Raw genomic sequence first — 18,984 nt, 5'->3', positions numbered from 1 at the left:
AAGTGTTTCTCCTGTCCCTCACAATTCTTTTCCCCCAAAGGTAACCATGTGACCAGTTTCTTAGGTGTCATTTTAGAGATATTCTTCACTTATACAAATATTTAATTTATTTAAACACACCCCTTTTATATGAATGGTAGTATATACACATATATATGCCCAATGCCCTGCCCAGCCACCGGGTTCTTGACATAATTTGAGAAATGGCAGGATTCTTGAAGAGGAAGACCTGATGCCCCTGAGGCTGGGTCAGTGATTCTGACATCTGATGGAACTGCTTTGTGCTCTGGGCTTAGACACAGCCAGTGGCCCAGGAGGCTGGCCCTGGGCACACGACATCCATCAGATTTCTGCTTTGTCTCTCCCTGATAACAGGTCAGTGTCAAGAGCGGGTAAAGGATTGACTGTGATGTGATGTGATGGCGATGGTGATGTTATTTTTTTATTCTATTTTATTCTATGTTATTTTAATTTCTTTTACCAAACCTTTACTATTGAGAAAACTGTGACAAAGTGATGTGACTTGTCTTAGGTCACTTGGCATCTAAATTCTGTTCCAATGCTCTTTCCATATGAAACAATGGATTGATACAGGTGACATCTATTGTCTTTACCTGTGGCACTCTCCCTGGTAACTAGGGCTTCCAGATAAAATACAGGATGCCCACTTAAATTTGAATTTCTGATGAACTATTAAGTATATTTTTAGTGTATTTCCCAATGAGGCCACCAAGATGGAAGGGAACTCCCACTGAGTGTGTATCTCTGGTGCACAGGTTAGATTATGGGGGATGATATAGACCTGGCTGAACTTGGAAGAGGGGAGGCAGTTAGGACCCCCTCAACTTGGACTGGACACCTGGCAAGCCTGCTCTATTGTAACAAAGTATCTCAAACAGTTAGTTTCAGGGACTTAAAGCATATGTGTGTCAAGTGCTGGAACTTGAAATAACTTGGTAGAAATGTGAGGAAGTTGATGTACTTTGGACACATATTGCGGCCTTTGATATGGTCCTACAGAAAACCAGGCATGTTCTGATTAAAAGCAGAGAAAAGAAAATATAGCTTAGCAGACAGATTCTTTTGACTTTGGTCAGGGATCCATACTGGTCAAGAGTCAGACACTCCTGAACTTTGTAGGGCAGAAAAGTGAGATTCTTTGGCTCCTGCTGACGTTACTGCACGCAAAAGCACGGGGACGGCTGTGGTAGTGGTTATGCAACTGTGCGTGTGTCACGCTCCGTAGAAAGCTATAGTTCAATACACCCGACCAGGGAAAAACTGACAAGACAAAATGCTGGCTAGGAGGAGGAGCAATTGGAACTCTCAGACACTAAAAAGGAAGGAAAAAAAAAATGACAGAAACAAACTACACAAAGAAAACACTTGGGCCTGACGGCATTTAAAATATCCATGATGAAAGAACACTTAAGGGAAAGGATGAAAAACAGAGAACAAAGTATCTTAAATGGCCTTGGCCAGTATCAGAAAAAAAGACAGATTAAAATGACCTAGTGAGATAAAAGCTGCAGGGAAGAGAGATTCTGTGTTCCTGATGGGCTTCATCCCAGGACAAAATGTGTAGGTGACATCTCCATTAAAATGAAACTAGGTTTCCAAGTGGGAAGCTAATAAGCCCACCTCAGTTAGCAACCGCTTGGTGCATTAATACCCTGACACCATGCGAGTCCCGAAAGCAGAGGCAACGGCGAGGAAACGCTCGGCACGGAAGGCAAATGCTCACCGTGTTTCCCGTAGTCTTCTAGGCCCGCAGCCTTGAAGTCCACACTGTGGAGCTGGCACAAGACTCTGTTCATGGCAGTGTATATGGCCCGCCTCTGGCCGGGCTCCAAGCCGGGCAGAGTGGGGTCTTTGTAGATGAGGCCTGGGCAGTACTCCATCACGTAGAAGGGTGTGCCGATGATGCTGCGCGGGACAGACAGGGTGTTTCCGTGGCCCACAACGTGGCAGGCTGGTGGTCACGGCACTGCCCTTTCTACCCTGTGCGAACGCTGCGCATGCTGGGGAGGATTTGGACCCAGAGCCCTGGTCATTTCCTTCTTCTGCTGCACGTAAGCACAGGTTAGAAGTACTCCCTCCTAAACCAGTCCACGCACGCTGCCCTGCACATACTTCCTGGCCAGCGTGCCCCTGTTCTCCCTCCTTCGGCCCACGGGCGGCAGCCATTGGAATGGCTCTCGGGTCGGCAGCACAGGAACGCAGCATGTTGAGAGAGGAGGCTGTGGGCTCATACAGAACTTCTACCCCTTCCTAACAGTGTGATCATGAGAGGTCACTAAGCCTCTCTGAGCTTTTTGTTTTTAACTGCAAAATGTCCAAGGGTAGTTGTAAGAATTAAGAGAGCAAATATATAGGAAGCGTCTGGCATATGTGTCTGGTGCCAGTGAGGGTTCAATTTCAATAAATATCCCTTCTTCTTATTAATGTTACTTTTATCATTATCCAGTGGTATAAATGGGACATATGCCACCCTGCAGAATTAAGGTGACACACTGAAATGTCATCTTTTGGTCATTATTAGAAATCAGTTTACTACTCTAAAAAGTTGTTTTGAAACATCTACCATTATTACTTATCCTGGTTTGAACATGAGCTAAGTATTTATATTATTAAATTATAGTAACTATCTTAAGGGTAATAATGCTGCTGTGGCTATGAAAGAAAATATCTTTACTTTTAGGAGATGTATGCTGCCTGCAACTTACTTCAAAGGGTTCAGCTAACAATAATATATATATATACACATACATACATATACATAAACTATGCTTATTTATAAAATAATTACATATATTACTATTTATATGTAATTATTTTATAGATATATAATCCACATACACGTCTACATATACACTTATGCACACACATATAGAAAGGAAATGTGGCAAAATGTTAACAATGTTTTAATCTAGATAAAGTGTAAATGATGCTTGTTATACTATTATTTCTTCTTTCAACTCTTATGTGTATTTCACAATTTTCATAATTTAAAAATTAGGAAAAAGGGACAGACTCAAAAAGCATATTACAAAGCAGTTTAAAAGTTTAGAAAGGCTATAATAAAATAATTAAACAAAAACAAACAACATAAACTAGGTGGATATATATTTTTATAATGTTAAAAAGAATGTTTCTGTCCATTCTCACAAAAGCAGGCATTTCTTTGACTTTCAGGATGACTTAAAGACCCGTGAACTTCTAGGGGAGTCGCTATAAAGTCTCTTTTCTCTCCTACCCAAATTTGCCTTTACTGTGACAAACTGGGATCTGAGTTAGTACATTGGCTTTTCTGTAGCTTGAATATGCAAGGGAAAAAGTAAATCTGAACATTACCTTGAATCTTCACAGAGGTCAAGAACTTTGGGGACAGGTACTCCAGCGTTTGCAAGGGCTTTCATTATCCTGCCAGAACAAAGGAAAAGGAGCCACTGCTGGGTGGACTGATGGGACTTTCCTTTTCTTTTTTAATTTAAAAAACATTTTTTAAACTGATTTTTGGAGAGATAGAAAAAAACAACAACGTGGATTTGCTGCTCCATTTACTTATACGTCATTGGTTGATCTTGCATGTGCCCTGACCAGGGATTGAACCTGCAACCTTGGTGTATCAGGATGACGCTCTAACTAACTGAACAACCCGACCAGGACTGATGAGATGTTCTTTCAATTATTTTTCTGATTTAAAAATTAGTATGTGCAAAAATTAAAATTAATTTTGTTTATTTATTTTTTTAAATGAAATATAACTTTTTTTATTCCTTTACATTTGTAATAGGATTTTATTTTATTTTTAAAGGAGAAAGAGGGAGAGAAACATCACTGTGTGGTTGCCTCTCACTTGAGCCCCCAACTGGGGACCTGATGGGCAACCTGGTCATGTGCCCTGACTGGGAATCGAACCGGCGACACTTGGCTCGCAGGCCGACGCTCAATCCACTGAGCCACAGCAGCCAGGGCTGTAAAATTAATTTAAAAAAAATAATTCCACTGACCCAAAAGTAGACAAGAACAAAAAAACAGATGAAACAAACAAGAAACAGTGAAATTATAGATCACCATCCAACATGTCAATAACCACATTAAGTTGAATAGACTACACATTCCAATTAGAAGACAGAAATTGTCACACTGGCTAGAAAAGCAAGCCCTAACTATATGAAAAATGTAGATAGGAAAAAGACAAGTAGGAAAAAATAAATGAATGGAAAGGGACGTACCATGCAATTGGTAAGCATCAGGAAGCTGGTGTAACTACATTAATGATCAGGAACAAAGCCCAAGTATTTGGAAATTAGATAACACACTTCCATATTAGCCATGGATCAAAGAAGGACTCAGAAGAGAAATTAAGAAATATTGGAAAACTCTAATATTTATTAAATTCATTGTCAAACCATTTTCTTAAGAAAACTCCAGGCCCTAATGGCTTTGCTGGTACATTCTCTGCAACATGTAAGGAAGAAATTTTCAAAAATTTTGAACAGGACAATAACCTTATCACCAGTAATTGGCTCCTTCTTTTGACTGCCTGGTTTCCTTTCGCCGCTTCGTCATTCTGACCATAAGACTAGACTTTCCTCTGAGGAACAGCTCCATCTGGGCGTTAAGCCAGACTCCATCACTCACAAGTCTCTTTAAGCCTCACTTGCCTCATCTGTACAAGGGGGATCATAATAGCAACATATCACGGAGTTGTTGTGAAAATGCTCTGAGTTAACAACTGAAAGCATTTATTATAGTGCCTGGCACGCAGTAACACTCAGTAAATGGTAGCAATTACTATTATTGTTGTTGTTGCCACAAGTAGGTTTATCAAGGTTTACTTAATCGTTTTCCAATTACTGTAATTTTAGGGTGTTTCCAATTTTTTATTATAAATAGCATTGTGGTGAGCATAGTCATGCATACAGCTTTTTTCTCTACCTAGATTTTTTAAAGAGTGACCTCCTAATTGGAATTATTAGGTCAAAACGTATGACTACTCTGAGGTTTTAATAAATTGTGCCATATTGTTTTCCAAAAACATTTGGAATTTTATAAGCAGATACCATATTAGATTTCATTTTTAAATGCACATTTTATTCCTTTATTAATATGCAAATTCTGTGTGGTCCAGGAGTTTTGGAATGTTACTCAGCGCTCCAGAGTTCCTCAGTGCCTCTGGGAATGGTTAGAGGGAGCTCACATGCTGGATGCACAAGACAGAGCGGTGGTTTTACCTTCCAGGGTCTCTCTTCTATAAATGCACACTGCTTCTACATGACACATACACAAATGCTCAGAAAAAGCTATAGGTTTTCTCCTCTGCTGAGCCCCTGAGGCTTCATAATTGTCAGTCGTCAGTCCCTGCAACACCTGCAGAAGTCAACTTTCAGGAACCAAAGAGTCTGGAGGAGAGACAGGAAACAGAAAGAATGAGAACGGGCCAGGAGCCAAAATCACATTGTCCTTAGGACTCTCTGCCACTTTCCTTCTGCAGAGCAGTAACAGCCTGGAAGGAAGAGGAGGACGAGGAAGTCTTCCCGAGTCCAGATCCCACCCTGGAGCCTAGTCATTGCTTCAGTACTCATTCTCCTAGAAATTTAGAGCTAGTTTTGTGTAAATCTACTATGGTTAAATTTTCCTGTTTGCGAAGCAAACTATTTTAGTTGGAATGAGTTGTAACACATTTATTCTTTTAAACAGTTTATTTTGGAAAATTTCAAACATGTATAAGTAGAGATACTTGTATTAAAAAGCCCCATATACTCATCACCCATTCCAACAGTTATCAGCTCATGGCCACATTTGTTGGGTCACAGCCCCACTGATATATTGATTTTGCCCTGACCCACGTGGCTCAGTTGGTTGAGCATCCTCCTGCAGAGAGAAAGGTTGCTGGTTCGATTCCCAGTCAGGGCACATGCATGGGTTGTGGGCCCGGTCCCCGGTTGGGGTTTGTGCGAGAGGCAACCAATCGATGTTTCTCTTACACATCGATGTTTCTCTTCCTCTCTTCCTCCCTCGCGCTCTCTAAAAATAAATAAAATCTTTAAAATATATATATTGACTTTAAAACTTAAGGTCTTAGAGTCTTTAAGACTAAAGAGTAAGACACTAAAGAGTATCTTAATAATGCCTTTTTCATCTGGAAGTTCCAAAAACGTCTATTTTCCTACAGGTTTCGGTATAGAAAAGAAAACAAACTGTGAATAAAATTAGGTTACATGTCTTTACTTGAAATAATTTTGGAGAGTCACACTTGTAGCTTTAAATGTCTAAGGCACTTAATGGAGTACTGACTTGTCAGCTCAGGGGCTGGGCTACAGAGGCCACGCGGGTGAGCGCACCCCAGGCCCCGAAAACTTACCTGAATTCCCTCTCTACTGCATGGGCAGACGGAAGGAGGGTCCCCGGGGGTTTCTTCCTCAGGACTAGCCGGTGGTCGGCCAGCCTGATGTAGTAAGTTGGATTTGACTGCCCGTGATCAAACTGATGGAGTTCCAATGGGCCTGCAAATGGGAGAACAAAGAAAACCCAACCCTGCGCTGAAGGACAGACCTGGAAAGACATTCTTCCTTTCTAACGCGGTCAGCATTTGGGATACCCTGTAAGAATGGCAGCATACTCCACCAGCATGGGTCAGTCCCCGGCCACTCCACTGTGGCAAGGCCATGGGATTTACACCACAATAATACTCCCACTTTGTACGGCATCCAGTTTTGTCCTTCTCGCCAACTCCTGCTCCGTGAAAAGCGTTTTAGTTTTGTTTATCAGCCACAAACACAGTCATGGCAACCCATCTTGCTAGCCGGGATGCTTTAAGCCTGAGGATGAAAAGTTCCCTAGTGCGCCCGTCAGCCCGCGCTCAGCCAAACCACGCCTGGCTCTGCAGTGACAGCTGGAAGGAGCCAAGCAGAGGCCCACGGCTGGGGCTGAAGCTGCTCCCAGGAGGTGAGGCTTCCCACCCCCGAGGTGGAACCCTGTCCCGTCTCCCCTGCAGGAGCATCTGCATCAGCCCTCAGCTTCATGATGAGACTGAATGAACTCTGGACAGAGAAATGTCTCGCTTGATCAGAAAAGCAGGAAAGGGGAGTCTGCCTGAGTTATCTGGCTCGGTCAGAAAGGGCCCCTCAGCCTACGGCCACAGCCCCCTGACTATGCCCGCTCTCATTTGGGCTCAGAGACGAAGCAGGGTCAGGCCTGGCTGGCACAGGGTGGCAGGAAGGGCCCCGCAGCCTGCAGAGGCCCTGAGAACGCGCCAGTCACTGGGACACATCATAGCCTGAGGTTCCACGCGGAATCCTGTCAAGGACCAGCTGGGTAACTGGGCGAGGCGGATTTATCACCAGGTCAAAATGTCTCCAAAAGCTCACGAGGCACCTGTTTTCCTGAGGGTGGAATGTGAAGAAGGGTGGGAACTTTGAAGAGATGGAGACAACTCGCCACATTTTATATTGTGCAACTTTTAAGTCACCTTTACAAACAGGCTGTCACCTCAAAAAAGTCAGAAACATTCCTGCGCCCCTCGGCACATTCTACCATTCCCGGGTCCTCTCCCCGCTGACAGCTACTGCCAGACAATGGCTGCCACACCACGCGCTCAGTGGAAGGGCGGGCAGGTGTACTTTTGAGGACCCATCAAAAAGGAGGTGAGTGCTTTTTCCAACAAAACTGGACAGCTCTCAGATCCGCTGGGCCCGATGGCTGCTTTCCTTACCTCGTTGCCTCGTTGTCTCTGGCACATTCCCCCAGGGTTTGAAAGGGAGAACCAGACTAAAAGCCTGACCTTGGAAGGAGTTACCAAAACACAAAAACTCAAATACCTGTGGTTTGGGTCCCCAGTAGGTCTTTGAGGTACTTCTCCAAGGAATGTTTGGGAATTTCCATTGTGTTTCTCACAGGGCGAGTGTTTGGAACAACCGTTCTCAAGGTGAAACCCAAAAAGGTTTCTAATTCCTTTACTGCAGCCTCTGGATCATTAACCTGGTTTCAGAGAAAATATTGAACATGCTACCGGTCAACCTTCACCTCCCTTCCTGTTTTCTAAGATGGTAACTTTTGAAAGGAAACACCCAAGAACTCAGTTCTCTGGGACAGGACTTTGAAGTCAGGATATTCAGCTAATGAGGAAGCCATAGAACGAGAGCCCTCTTCCTATTTAATTCCTAAACACATTGAACTGTCCCTCTGGGGGAAGCGTTCTGGGTAAGAGTCCACGATACCCCCTCGTGCCAGGAGGGAAGAACGCCATGCTACAGCACTCGCTCTGCCCCTACAAGCCTGTCGGCCTCAAAAGGAAAACTCAGGTGTGGAAAGCTGGACCGACAGCCCCTCCCTGTGGCTTCTCGTGCTTCTCAGCCATGACCTGGGCTGGCCCGTGGCACCGGTAGCTGCTGGCTCCCCACCCAGAAGAGCATCGCGAGGACAGCCTGTGACTGCCACCCCAAACGTCTGCAGCCTGCCACTCCCCCTCCCCTTCGTGTACCTCTTCTCAAACTGCCTTCTCAGTACACGTTTGTCTTACTCCCCATTAAAAATACAAACAGCCAGTCACACCGATTTCAGGATAAAAAGCAAACAGGCCCCAGCAAGCTGGGGACAAGCACTGCAGGCAGCTACGATGAGACCGTGAGGGGCCTGCGCAGAGGCACCCGCACTGGCGCGTGGGGCGCAGCAGGGCTTCTGAGCGGTGACCATTACCCGGATGGTGTGCATGCCCAGGCTGGCGGCTGCTTTGACATTCTGTCCAAGGTCGTCGAGAAAGACAGACTCAGAGGGCTGCAGGCCGAGCCGCTCCAAGCACAGCTTGTATATCCTGGGGTCTGGCTTACAGACACCTTCCAGACAGGACTCCACGACCTGAGTCAGAGGGGACAAAGAGGAAAGATGAATGTCTCTTAAGAGTGGTGCTCGCTGCTGTATTTTTTTTAAAAGAGCAGAAGGAAGACAGTTGAGATTTGTTATAACAACTAACTTGAGAGTATTTTGACAGAAAACACTGTTGCTTTTTTAAATTGAGTGATTTGAACATCCTGGATTAAAACCTGGGGGCAAACTCAGAAAACCGAAGTTCTGGTTCAGATACGGTGACCTTGTGCAAACAGCGAAGCCACACGGGCCTCAGTTTCGTCATCAGTAAAGTGGGAACACTACTAGCCATCTTACCAGTCCTAGTGGTTATGAAACTTGAATGAGTTCCAAAATGACAAAGCACCTTGCTAATGTGAGATATTGTGCCTACGGCGAGCAGAAGAAGAGCTGCACATTTCAGTTTTAGGGAAAGTATTTCCCCATTTTTCCAGAAAGAAGGCACTATTTACTGTTCTAAAAGAAACAGGCCTTTAATGTCTATATTTCAGAAGTTAAAAAAGAGCCAGACTCACTTTATTCGGCTAAATCCCACAGGAGGGCTGACACCAAAGACACCGTCAGGGGCAAAGACGCTTCCTTTCTTGTAAAGAGCCTCCTGCGTCCTGACAGCCTTGCTTCAGCTTTGTGTATCTGCTCTGGGACCAGGGGGGCTTCTGAGGGTTCAGAAGAACCCGAAAAAAGCCGCCTCAGTGTCAGGCTGCCTCTGATCCAGCAACCTGCTGGAGGTCCCCTTTTATACTGTCCCCAGGGCTCAATCACCTATAAAGTGGGCCGCAGATGGTCACAGAGGCCTACAACCAACACACTCTGGTCTGCCCTAAGAATAGAACTAAATCCCTGACTCACTCCTGGTATGACCCACGCTCTCCAAGTCCAAGGACAAATCTGAGGGCCCCTCCCTCTACTCCACATTGGCATTATCCAGGGTTGGCCGAGAACTGCCATTTCTGGTAAATAAATGTCCTGAGTAAACAGGACCTCTCTCCTTGGTCTCCTAAGGACCTAAATGAGCTAAAAAGACAAAGACGTTCCTTCTAAAGAAAAGACCAATAGTAGATAGCAGAGAAGCCCAGTGTTTCAGACACCAATCAATGCATCTCGCCACAGGGAAGACACACAGCAGTACTGGCTGAGACAGGAGAGGGCCCAGAGCCCAGGGGAATGGGGCCGAATCCTGACACGCAGATATCTCTTCTCCACAGGGGTGATGTTTGGGGCAAAGTAAAAAGTTCTTAAGATTTAAGTTTGCTCTACCTCACAAGATACATAAGTGTGAATACACTTAACACTATTGAACTATAGACTTAAAAATAGTTTTAAGATGGTGAGTTTTATGTAATGTGTTCTTTTACAATAAAATATAATGTAAAAAAATTTAAAAAAATTAGATAAAATTTTTAAAACATTTTTATCGACGGTTTTCTTTTTATAGAGAGAACGAGGGGGAGAAGCAGAGATATGAGAGAAACATCAACGGCTGCCTCTCGTATGTGCCCTGACTGGAGACCAAACACGCACCTTCGCGAGCCTGCAACCAAGGTATCGAACAGGAATCGAACTTGTGACCCTTTGGATGACCCTCTAACCAACTGAGCTACTTTGGCCAGGGCTAGAGGAGATTTTTTTCAAAAGCCACATGTACCTCAGCAGAAACAGATTCCTAAATATTGGTTGAAGAGTTCAGAACAGCCTTCAGTGTTGACAGAGATCATAAAAGTGGTTACACTATCTTTATCTCTTTCAAAAAAAAGTTTTTCCCTGCCTTATAGCTTTAGAGAACAAACACCTAAACCCTTGTCCTTTAGGAAATGGATTTTCAAAACTCCAGGTCTCCTACAGACCTGAAATATGAAAACAGGTCTAAAAAGCAGCTGGGAAGTATATGCCAGAGAGCCTGCGGGGCCTGAATAAACAGGTCCATTGCTTTAAATTAGTTCATGGATCTTTTACACGGTAGCTTCTAGTGGAAGAGCCTGATGTGAGCCTGGCCAGCTTATTTGTCCAGATGAAGGTCTCAGCTCTGTAGCCACACCTGATGGAAGGAATCTCTGCACTGAAGACCTACTAGGTGCCAGGCGCTGTGCAGAGTGCTTTGCATGCATTATCTTGTGGGGTCTGCACCACTACGTTACAACAAAGGAATTCTATTCCTGTATTACAGGTGAGAAAACTGAGGTCCAGGGAAGCATGGCTGCCGGCCATGGTCACCAGGCTCACAAGTGGCAGAGACAGGACTGGATTCTGGACGAAGGCCCTGAGCACTCAGAGGGAAGGGAGCTTGGAGGAGGGCCACATTGTGGGCGAATGGAGAAACCAGCCATCAGAGCAGGCGAGGAGCCAGGCAAAAAGTGTCCTGAGGGGAGAGAACTCTCTCTCCACCAGGCCTCCTACAAAGAGAGGGAGGAGGCAGAAGGCAGAAGCAGCATTAGGTGCGGAGGTCAGCTTCCAATACTTGTGTTCTGAATTGCTGCTCGTCAATCCTACTGGCTTTTAGGTTCTAAAACAGCATGATCCAATAAACTTTCCACAGTGATGGAAACGCGGTCTCTCCAATACAGTAACCACCAGCCTCACGTGGCGACTGAGACTTGAAATGTGGTAAGAGCGGATTCCAGAGGGTGGGGATTGTGGCCGTCACATTGAACACAGTATCCCTTCCTGCAGAGCCAGTGCCCGGCACGTAGTAACTGCTCAGTAAGAATCTGTTTTCAGTTAAGCAGGTCATCTATCAATAATTTACCTCCATCCCAGGATAATGATCTACCTTCTCTTAGGGAAATGGGGAATCCTTCCTAAGAGTAACCTCCGGGCATTCTGATAGTCTAGCATGGCATGCACTGTCTATTACAACAGCCACTCGCCATATGTAATTATTTACATTTAAGTTAATTAAAAGGAAATAAAATTCAGTTCTTTGGTGAGATTTGCCACATTTCAAGTGCTTCATAGCCATATGTGACTAGTAGCAACCATACTGGACATTCCTATTATTTGCAGTCAGTTTCACTGGACAGTGCTGGTCTAAGGATTAATGCCATAGAAGTAGAGGGCAACGTGGTTGGTCTTTGAAAGGTCAAAGGGCCCATTAAGAGGGCTGATGGAAGTGCGTGTGTTACGTGGTAACCAAGGTTCATGACCAGAATGTAAGAAAGTCTTTCAAGCTGAAGTTTCAAGCACTTATCAAATCCCATAAACGTCTGACCTTGCTAAGTTCAGTGATATTTTAAAAGTCCTCTTTTCAACCCGTTATGTCTAAACCTAATTTAGTCAAGTGAATTAAAAAACCCACCACTCAAAATGTGTTAAAAGGCAGCATTAAATGTTGCGTCTACAGCAAGAACAGACTGCTTTGATTATTGTTTTAGACCACTTCAAACTTACCACATCAAACTGTTTCCGGTCCAGGGGCAAAAAGCTTTTGCCATTGGAAAGATAAAAATTATTGCTCAAGACTGCAGTCTGAAGTCCTTTTGCCCGAATTTTAGTTATGGCCTCAGTCATCACTGGGAACGGCTTTGCCACCCGCTCACTGGTCAGCAGAGAGAAAAAGGAGTCCACGGGCACATGGGTCTTTGACTAAGAATGGGGGAGGGGAGGGGCAAACAAGCAATCGTGAAGAGTAAAATCAGCTTATCACCAACAGAGAAAAAGACATATTCCCAGCTTCCTGCTGCTACCTGTCTGTAAAAGCTGGGACCTTTGGCTTGCTGTCCGAAGAAACCCTCTCCCTTGGCCATCTACAGACCTTTGTATGTAAGATGATACAAAGTGAATTAGAATTAAGAGTTACAATGGTTAGGGAATGGAGCTATTTATATCAGTATTCCAGTTAAAGGAGTTCTTTATTTCACTCATGGGTTGTCAATTTTAAAAAGTAGCAGGATACCAAAAGAGGATACATTAAACTCTAAAAGTGCATTAAGTAGATGTAATTTAATTTTTAGTGATCCAGAAGACATTTAATCATTTTGTATTGCCTCAGCATTAGCAGAACTTCAGTTCCTGATCAATTTTTTTATATTCAATCTGTGTGGGTTTTGAAAACTCTTATCATGCTTTAAAATCTGCAAAGGCAAGTCTGCTATTTTATACACACACACACATTTACAACAGCTTCAGTGAAATATGATTCACATACATACAACTCGTCCATTTAAACCATACAATTCAATGGTTTTTAATATATTCACAAAGTTGTGCGACCATCCACAATCACATTTAGAATACAGCAGTCCCTCCCTCTATCGCGGTTCACTTTTCCCGGCCTCACTGTATTGCAGGATTTAAAAAAATATTATATTTATTTATCGCGGATTTTTCGCTATATCACAGGATTCTGTGGTACTGTATACCTATGTTGTTAAAGTTACATAGATTTAAGAGTGTAGACTATGTTTAAGAACATAAGTAGTGTTTATAAACGTGTGGAAAAGGTTAATAAGGGAGTGGGAAAGGTTAATAAGGGACTGGGAATGGTTTATAAGTGTGTGGCAAGGGCTTATAAAGCCTTAAAATCTATATAAATACTAAAGTAAATGTAAGGCTCCTACTTCACGGATTCTCACCTATCGCGGGGGGTCTAGAACGTAATACCCACGATAAGTGAGGGAAGACTGTATATATAAAATTGTAGTAAAATATATATACAAAATTTACTGTTTTAACCATTATAAGTGTACAGCTGAATGTCATTAAGTACATTCATTGTTGTGCGACCATCTCTACCATCCAACCGCAGAACTTTATTTACTATATTTTACATTATATTTTAGCAGGGTTATTAGGAAGGTTATATGAGTTAATATAAAGACCTTAGAAAAGTACAGAGAAAAGGCTCAATATTATCATTGCCTTAAACAAGCTTTCTGATCAAAGCCATTATGCAGGCAGCTCCTGTTTCAGATGAACAGCAGCTGGTGGAGGGGCTTAGAAATGGAATATTTTTACTTATTCATATGCAGTTAAAGTTGGGTACCCGGGGATGGAAGGAATAGCTTAACATTTATAATGGATTATTAGATTTTCACTTCTTTATTTGCAGTTTAATAAACATGGATGAGTGTTAGGCAAAAAGGATATGGAAATTTAAGTATGTTTATCACTCACAATTTCAGAGCAGAGTCTCCCGAATTCTTGTATGAAAGCCTCCATTGTCATCTCTCCTCTCATAAATTTCATCCAGAGCCCATTTTTGCCACCTGAGATGAAGGCCTTCAATATGGTTCCGGAAGGGACATGATTCTGCACCTCCCATTCTACAGGAAGCAGAATAAGCGGTAAGTGAAATCCATTAACACGAGGCTGGAGCTTAGGGCGATTACCAGACCAGTTCTTGTGGCATCACTGTGGTGCCAAGTGGGCTCTAGTGGGAATTTGGAGAAATACAGGAAATGCGGATCTCAGCCTTCAACCTGCAAGGGAACAGCAGCGCTCCTCTGTATGCCCGAGGGGACACTGCAGCTAAGCCTCACATCCTGATGACCTGCTTGAGATGACCCTGGACACTGCACCGTAACTATTCTTCCCAGGCTGCTCATTAGCTGGCCCAGCCGTATTGGCCGACTCACACAGCCCTGGCGCCACGGTCAGAAGTACGTGTGGGCCTAAGCCAGATTCCGACCGCCCTCCCAAACGAGCCCTCCATTTGGTAAACCGTGGCCGGCCTTACAGCAGGGTAGCTGGTGCCCTGAACCCTTCACTTGAGGGACGCTGTCTGTGGGGTAAAGAAGGAACTGTCTCTCGACAGAGTAAGGCACTGGCTGGGCCGGCATCTGTACGTGCTGGAAGCATCCGGCAGGGCTCGCTTTCTCTGGTACAAAGCTCTTTCCTCTACATGCAGCTGCTATGGGGCAAATGCATACCTATAAAGCACTCATAACTGCACTTAAGACATAATATAGCTTATGCATAGCTTTTGTTTTGATAAATTAGTGACTATGCATTGAAAATGTTTCAGACTAGATAGAAAGGTTTAAAAAGAAACTAAAATGACAAGCAATTCCATTCTTAGAAATAACCAATGTTACCAGTGTGGAGTATGTCTTTTGAGGACAGCAAGACTTGGAAAAGTCGTTCCAAAGAGCAGTACTTCTTCAATGTGGGAACTCAAGGGTACAGCGTCTCCCACAGCCTCAGGGCTGGCAAGCGTCTAGGGAACCGGCGCCCCCGTACTGCTGGCAGGGGCGCCGATGGGCACGGCCTCACCGGAGAACGTGGTTTTAAATGCACATGCCTTTGACGTAGTGGCTCCACTCCAAGAATTTCTCCCACACATGTATTTACAAAAGTAAGCAAAGATCATGTACAGGCTGTCTGCGCAGACTTGCTCGTAATAAAAAGAACTGGAGCCCCGACCAGCATGGCTCGGCTGGCTGGGTATCGTCCCACAAAGCGAAAAGTCCCTGGACCAATGTTTCTCTCTCACATCGATGTTTCTCACCCTCTCTTTTTCTCTCCCTTCCTTCTCTCTAAAGATAAATAAATAAAATCTTTGGGAAACAAAAAGAACTAGAAACTTAAATATATTAATAAAGAGCTTGTTAAATCAACTGCGGTAGATCCGTATAACGGAATACCACACAGATGTTAAGTTGCATAAACTAGACCACAGGTCAGCAAAATGAGGCCTGGGGGCCACACCTGTCTCCCATCAGTTTTTGCCGAGAACGTTCTATCGGAACACAACCACACCTCCGCCTCCACTGTGGTCTGTCACCGCTTCCTCCCTGCAACAGTAGAGGCGAAGAGCTGTGACAGAGACGCGTGGCTCGCAAAGCCTATCTAGCCCTTTCTGTAAAAAGTTTGCTAATCCCTGAAATATACCTGTGCCCAGGGATGTGAAAAAGGTGCCAAGATAATCTACTGAGTCAAAAAAAGGAAAGTTATAGAAAAGTTTTTAGAGTACAATCCAATTTGTGTATCTATGTATACACATTTTCCACACGCCTATACAGATACACTCTCATATGAATATGTATACACACACACACATGTAATTTTTTGAAGGATAAACAAGAAGCTTTTCACAAGGATAGCCAATGAAGGCTGGAACCCCCAGGGAGGGGTGGAGGGGGCGGCAGGAAATGTACCTTTGCGTTTCATACACTTTTAGCACTAACTAAAAGAGGGATTTAAACTGGTAGAAAAGTGGGAGTGGAGAGAAGCAAATGGGTTCTCAAGATATTCCAGAGAAAGTCAAGAAGATTCCTGCCCAGTGATCTTTCTGTTCTCTGTCTGCCAAGTATGAAGGTTTGGGGCAGGGAAGTTTAGGGGTGTCTGCACTAGCCCTGTGGTAAAAGCAAAAAAGGAATATGAGTGGAGGACCGAGATGCTGAGAGCCCAGCTACTCCTGGAACAACCACACACACACAAAAAAGAAAGAAAACAAAAGCAAAAAACCCCAAAAAAGCTCACTTAGCCAGTTTGCATAGCTGGGCAATTTTTTACCCCGGAGCATGGAAAACTTGCACTGGAGAGAATTCGGCACGGAGAATTGCCCAACCAGCCATCACAGCAGGTCAAAAGGACAGGGGCAGCTGCTGGGCCCCGCTCCCGTCCTGCTGGCCGGAATGAGAACATAAGGGCAGCCGGTGCAGCAGCCGAGACAGAACTCACGGCACAGCAACCCAACAGCCCGGGCCCGAGCCCCCCACACCTGGGCTCCCGCGTGCCCGAGAAAGCAGCCTCCGCCTTGTTTCAGTCGCCGCTCTGTTAGGCTTTCTAACCCCCGGAGCCAGAGGCAGTCAAACTTTCAGTCAGTTCAGCTAAGCAGGAGGAAACATAAAACCAGGAGGGACGGGAAAGAAAGGGTCAGAGACCAGAGGTTTGCTCTTGCAGGTCCAGAGGGAGGCTGGGGGAAGAGGGAAGGCTGTGGTCCAGGGGGGTTTCAGCATTCAAGGCTTCGGCAATAGCACAGTTCTCAGGGAAAGGGAGGTAAATCCTGCCAACAGCAATGGCGCCTCACCCTTACTGAGAATTTTAGGGGAGCCGAACACTCCCTGTGGACCATCTCATTTCACTCTCCTCAGACCCCAAAGAGGTAGGTTCTATTATTAGCCCTGATTTAATGATGAGGAAACTAAGACTCAGAGAAGTGGAATAATTTGCCCAACACTGTCCGCCACTAAGTGGTGCTTGGAATTCAATTCAAGAGCCAGAATATTGCCCACGGGACACACTGCTGCCCGAAGGTTCCCCTCTGTCCCCCCTTACCACCCTCCATGTCCCCCTCCCCCTCCCCACCCCAGTCTCCGAAAGCGAAATAGGACCCAAAGCTCACCTGCGGCCACTCTCCCCGGAGAAGGGATGAGAACTCCACCCATGTCAAAAATGACCGCTCTGCAGGGGCCGCCTCCAGAATGGGCCCATCGCCAGGCTCCGCGGGGCCCACGCTGGCGGGGTCTCCGGAAGGCCGCCCTCCAAGCCCACCGGAGGCGTGGGGACTGGAGAAGCCGCCTCACACACATGTTGCGGCCAAAGCTGCGTGGGGAGGCACAGGGCGCGGGCCGCCGTCACCGCCTGCAATCCAGCCCCCGTCCCGGAGCTCGGGGCGCCCGCCGGACATCCCCACCGGCCGCCCGCAGACACTGCCAGCCGCCACCGGGCTGGCCTCCGTCTCCGCCCTCCCCGACCACTCCTTCCTCTGGGCTCCTAGCTCAGGAAAGGTTTCCCCCGTTCACGCAGCTGCCCACGCTAGAAAGTTGGGGTCGGCCCCCGACTCCCGAGTCCCCCACCCGGCAGCCTCCCCCCAGGTATCTGCGCTGTCAGCCCCTCCTGGAACCCCCACGGCACTGCGGCAGCCCCCCAAACGGTGCCCTTGCCACCTCTCAAACCTCCTTCTCATTCGGCCTTCACTCCCCAGTTATCTTCCAAAAATGTAAATGTGATCACATCCTCACCCCATTTAAAAACTTCGGTGGCTCCCCACTGCCTTCGAGATAACCCCTTTAACCTGCCTGAAAGGCCCTTTACGGTCTGCCTCCCCCGTTTTTTACCCGTTAACCTGGATGATCTGGGCACACGCACCTACACGCAGCTTCCTCACGCGTGTCCTCTTGCCGCCAGGCTCTTCATGGGCTGCTTCCTACGCCTGGGACGCTCCCTTCCTCCCGGTACCTGTCCTTTAGGTCGTACTTTACCTGTCACTTCCTTCCTCAGGCCTCTTCTGGCTACAAGATAGAGGAGGAGCCTCTCTGTACATGCCTCCGATGCCCTGTTCCCTCCTCCCAGCACGTACAGTGCCACCGTCCCGCCACCATCCCTCCTTCAGGTGACCGCCGGGGCTTCCTAACTGTTCTCCATCTCGTCGTGCCCAAACTTATTTTCAAAAGGTTCAGGAAAAAACAAGCAAATACATATAACGCAAACACACATACAGATATGTACCTACAGACGCATGTAGAGAGACAAATCACATGTGGCAAAATGTGAATAGTCAATTTAGGTGAAAGGTATATGATGGAGGGTACGGAGAGATCTTGATCATTAAACTTTTCTATAGGTCTGAGATAAAAAGCATGGGGAAAAGCAAAATAAGCAAAACAAATTCTATTTGCAGTCAGTTCCTCATGAAAACCCGTAAGCTTCTTATGTGATTTCTGGAGTTGAAACGCTTGCTGAAAATCAGGGTAGAGCGAAACAGGTTGGCGAGAGAGCCCACAAGTGTGTCAGGTCAGTGCCGCCCCACGGATTCAGGAAACTAAGAATGTAAAGAAACGATTCTTAAGCGGTGAATCTTTAAGGTGACATACCGTGTTTCCCATGTAATTGCAAATTTGCTGAATTGGGGAGTGAATTTTGAAATGAAAAATTTAGAGGCTGATTTGTGCCTTCGGTTTTACTTACGTTCCAGTGCCAAGGCCAAGGCTTATAGTGGAAGAAGAAATTTACGTATAGGCTCCTGAAAGCATCAACACGCTTCGTGTGAGGGCTTAACAGAGACGAGTGTCCCTGGGGCCCCAAGGACTGACCTGCGTCCTCACTGACGACTGTCCTCTACCTACTCCCGCTAGTGGCTGAGTGGGCAACGCTCCCTGCCCGGCTTGCTTATGCTTCCCACTTGCTTATGCACAATCGAGCTCCTACTCCTCCCACGGGCCCTCCGAGAAAGTG

The 18,984-nt window shown here is 45.6% G+C and overlaps 1 protein-coding gene across 1 annotated transcript in view; it reads right to left on the bottom strand.

The window, feature by feature from the left end:
* The window catches only part of ACAD10 (acyl-CoA dehydrogenase family member 10), a 35,028-nt gene extending 17,676 nt beyond the window's left edge, over positions 1-17,352 (bottom strand). The window contains exons 1-8 of the mRNA XM_090291080.1: positions 17,153-17,352; positions 13,981-14,129; positions 12,256-12,450; positions 8,704-8,862; positions 7,827-7,986; positions 6,371-6,512; positions 3,355-3,423; positions 1,745-1,926 (exon numbers count right to left, since the gene is read on the bottom strand). Coding sequence (XP_090147206.1) covers positions 1,745-1,926; positions 3,355-3,423; positions 6,371-6,512; positions 7,827-7,986; positions 8,704-8,862; positions 12,256-12,450; positions 13,981-14,129; positions 17,153-17,339 — 1,243 coding nt within the window. The 5' untranslated portion in view covers positions 17,340-17,352. The remainder of the gene's footprint in view (positions 1-1,744; positions 1,927-3,354; positions 3,424-6,370; positions 6,513-7,826; positions 7,987-8,703; positions 8,863-12,255; positions 12,451-13,980; positions 14,130-17,152) is intronic.
* Between the last annotated feature and the right edge of the window lie 1,632 nt (positions 17,353-18,984).

This window comes from Furipterus horrens, unplaced genomic scaffold (assembly GCF_987537825.1).
Source record: "Furipterus horrens unplaced genomic scaffold, mFurHor1.1.pri manual_scaffold_11, whole genome shotgun sequence".
NCBI classification, from domain to species: domain Eukaryota; kingdom Metazoa; phylum Chordata; class Mammalia; order Chiroptera; family Furipteridae; genus Furipterus; species Furipterus horrens.
This window is presented reverse-complemented; position numbering and strand designations above follow the sequence as displayed.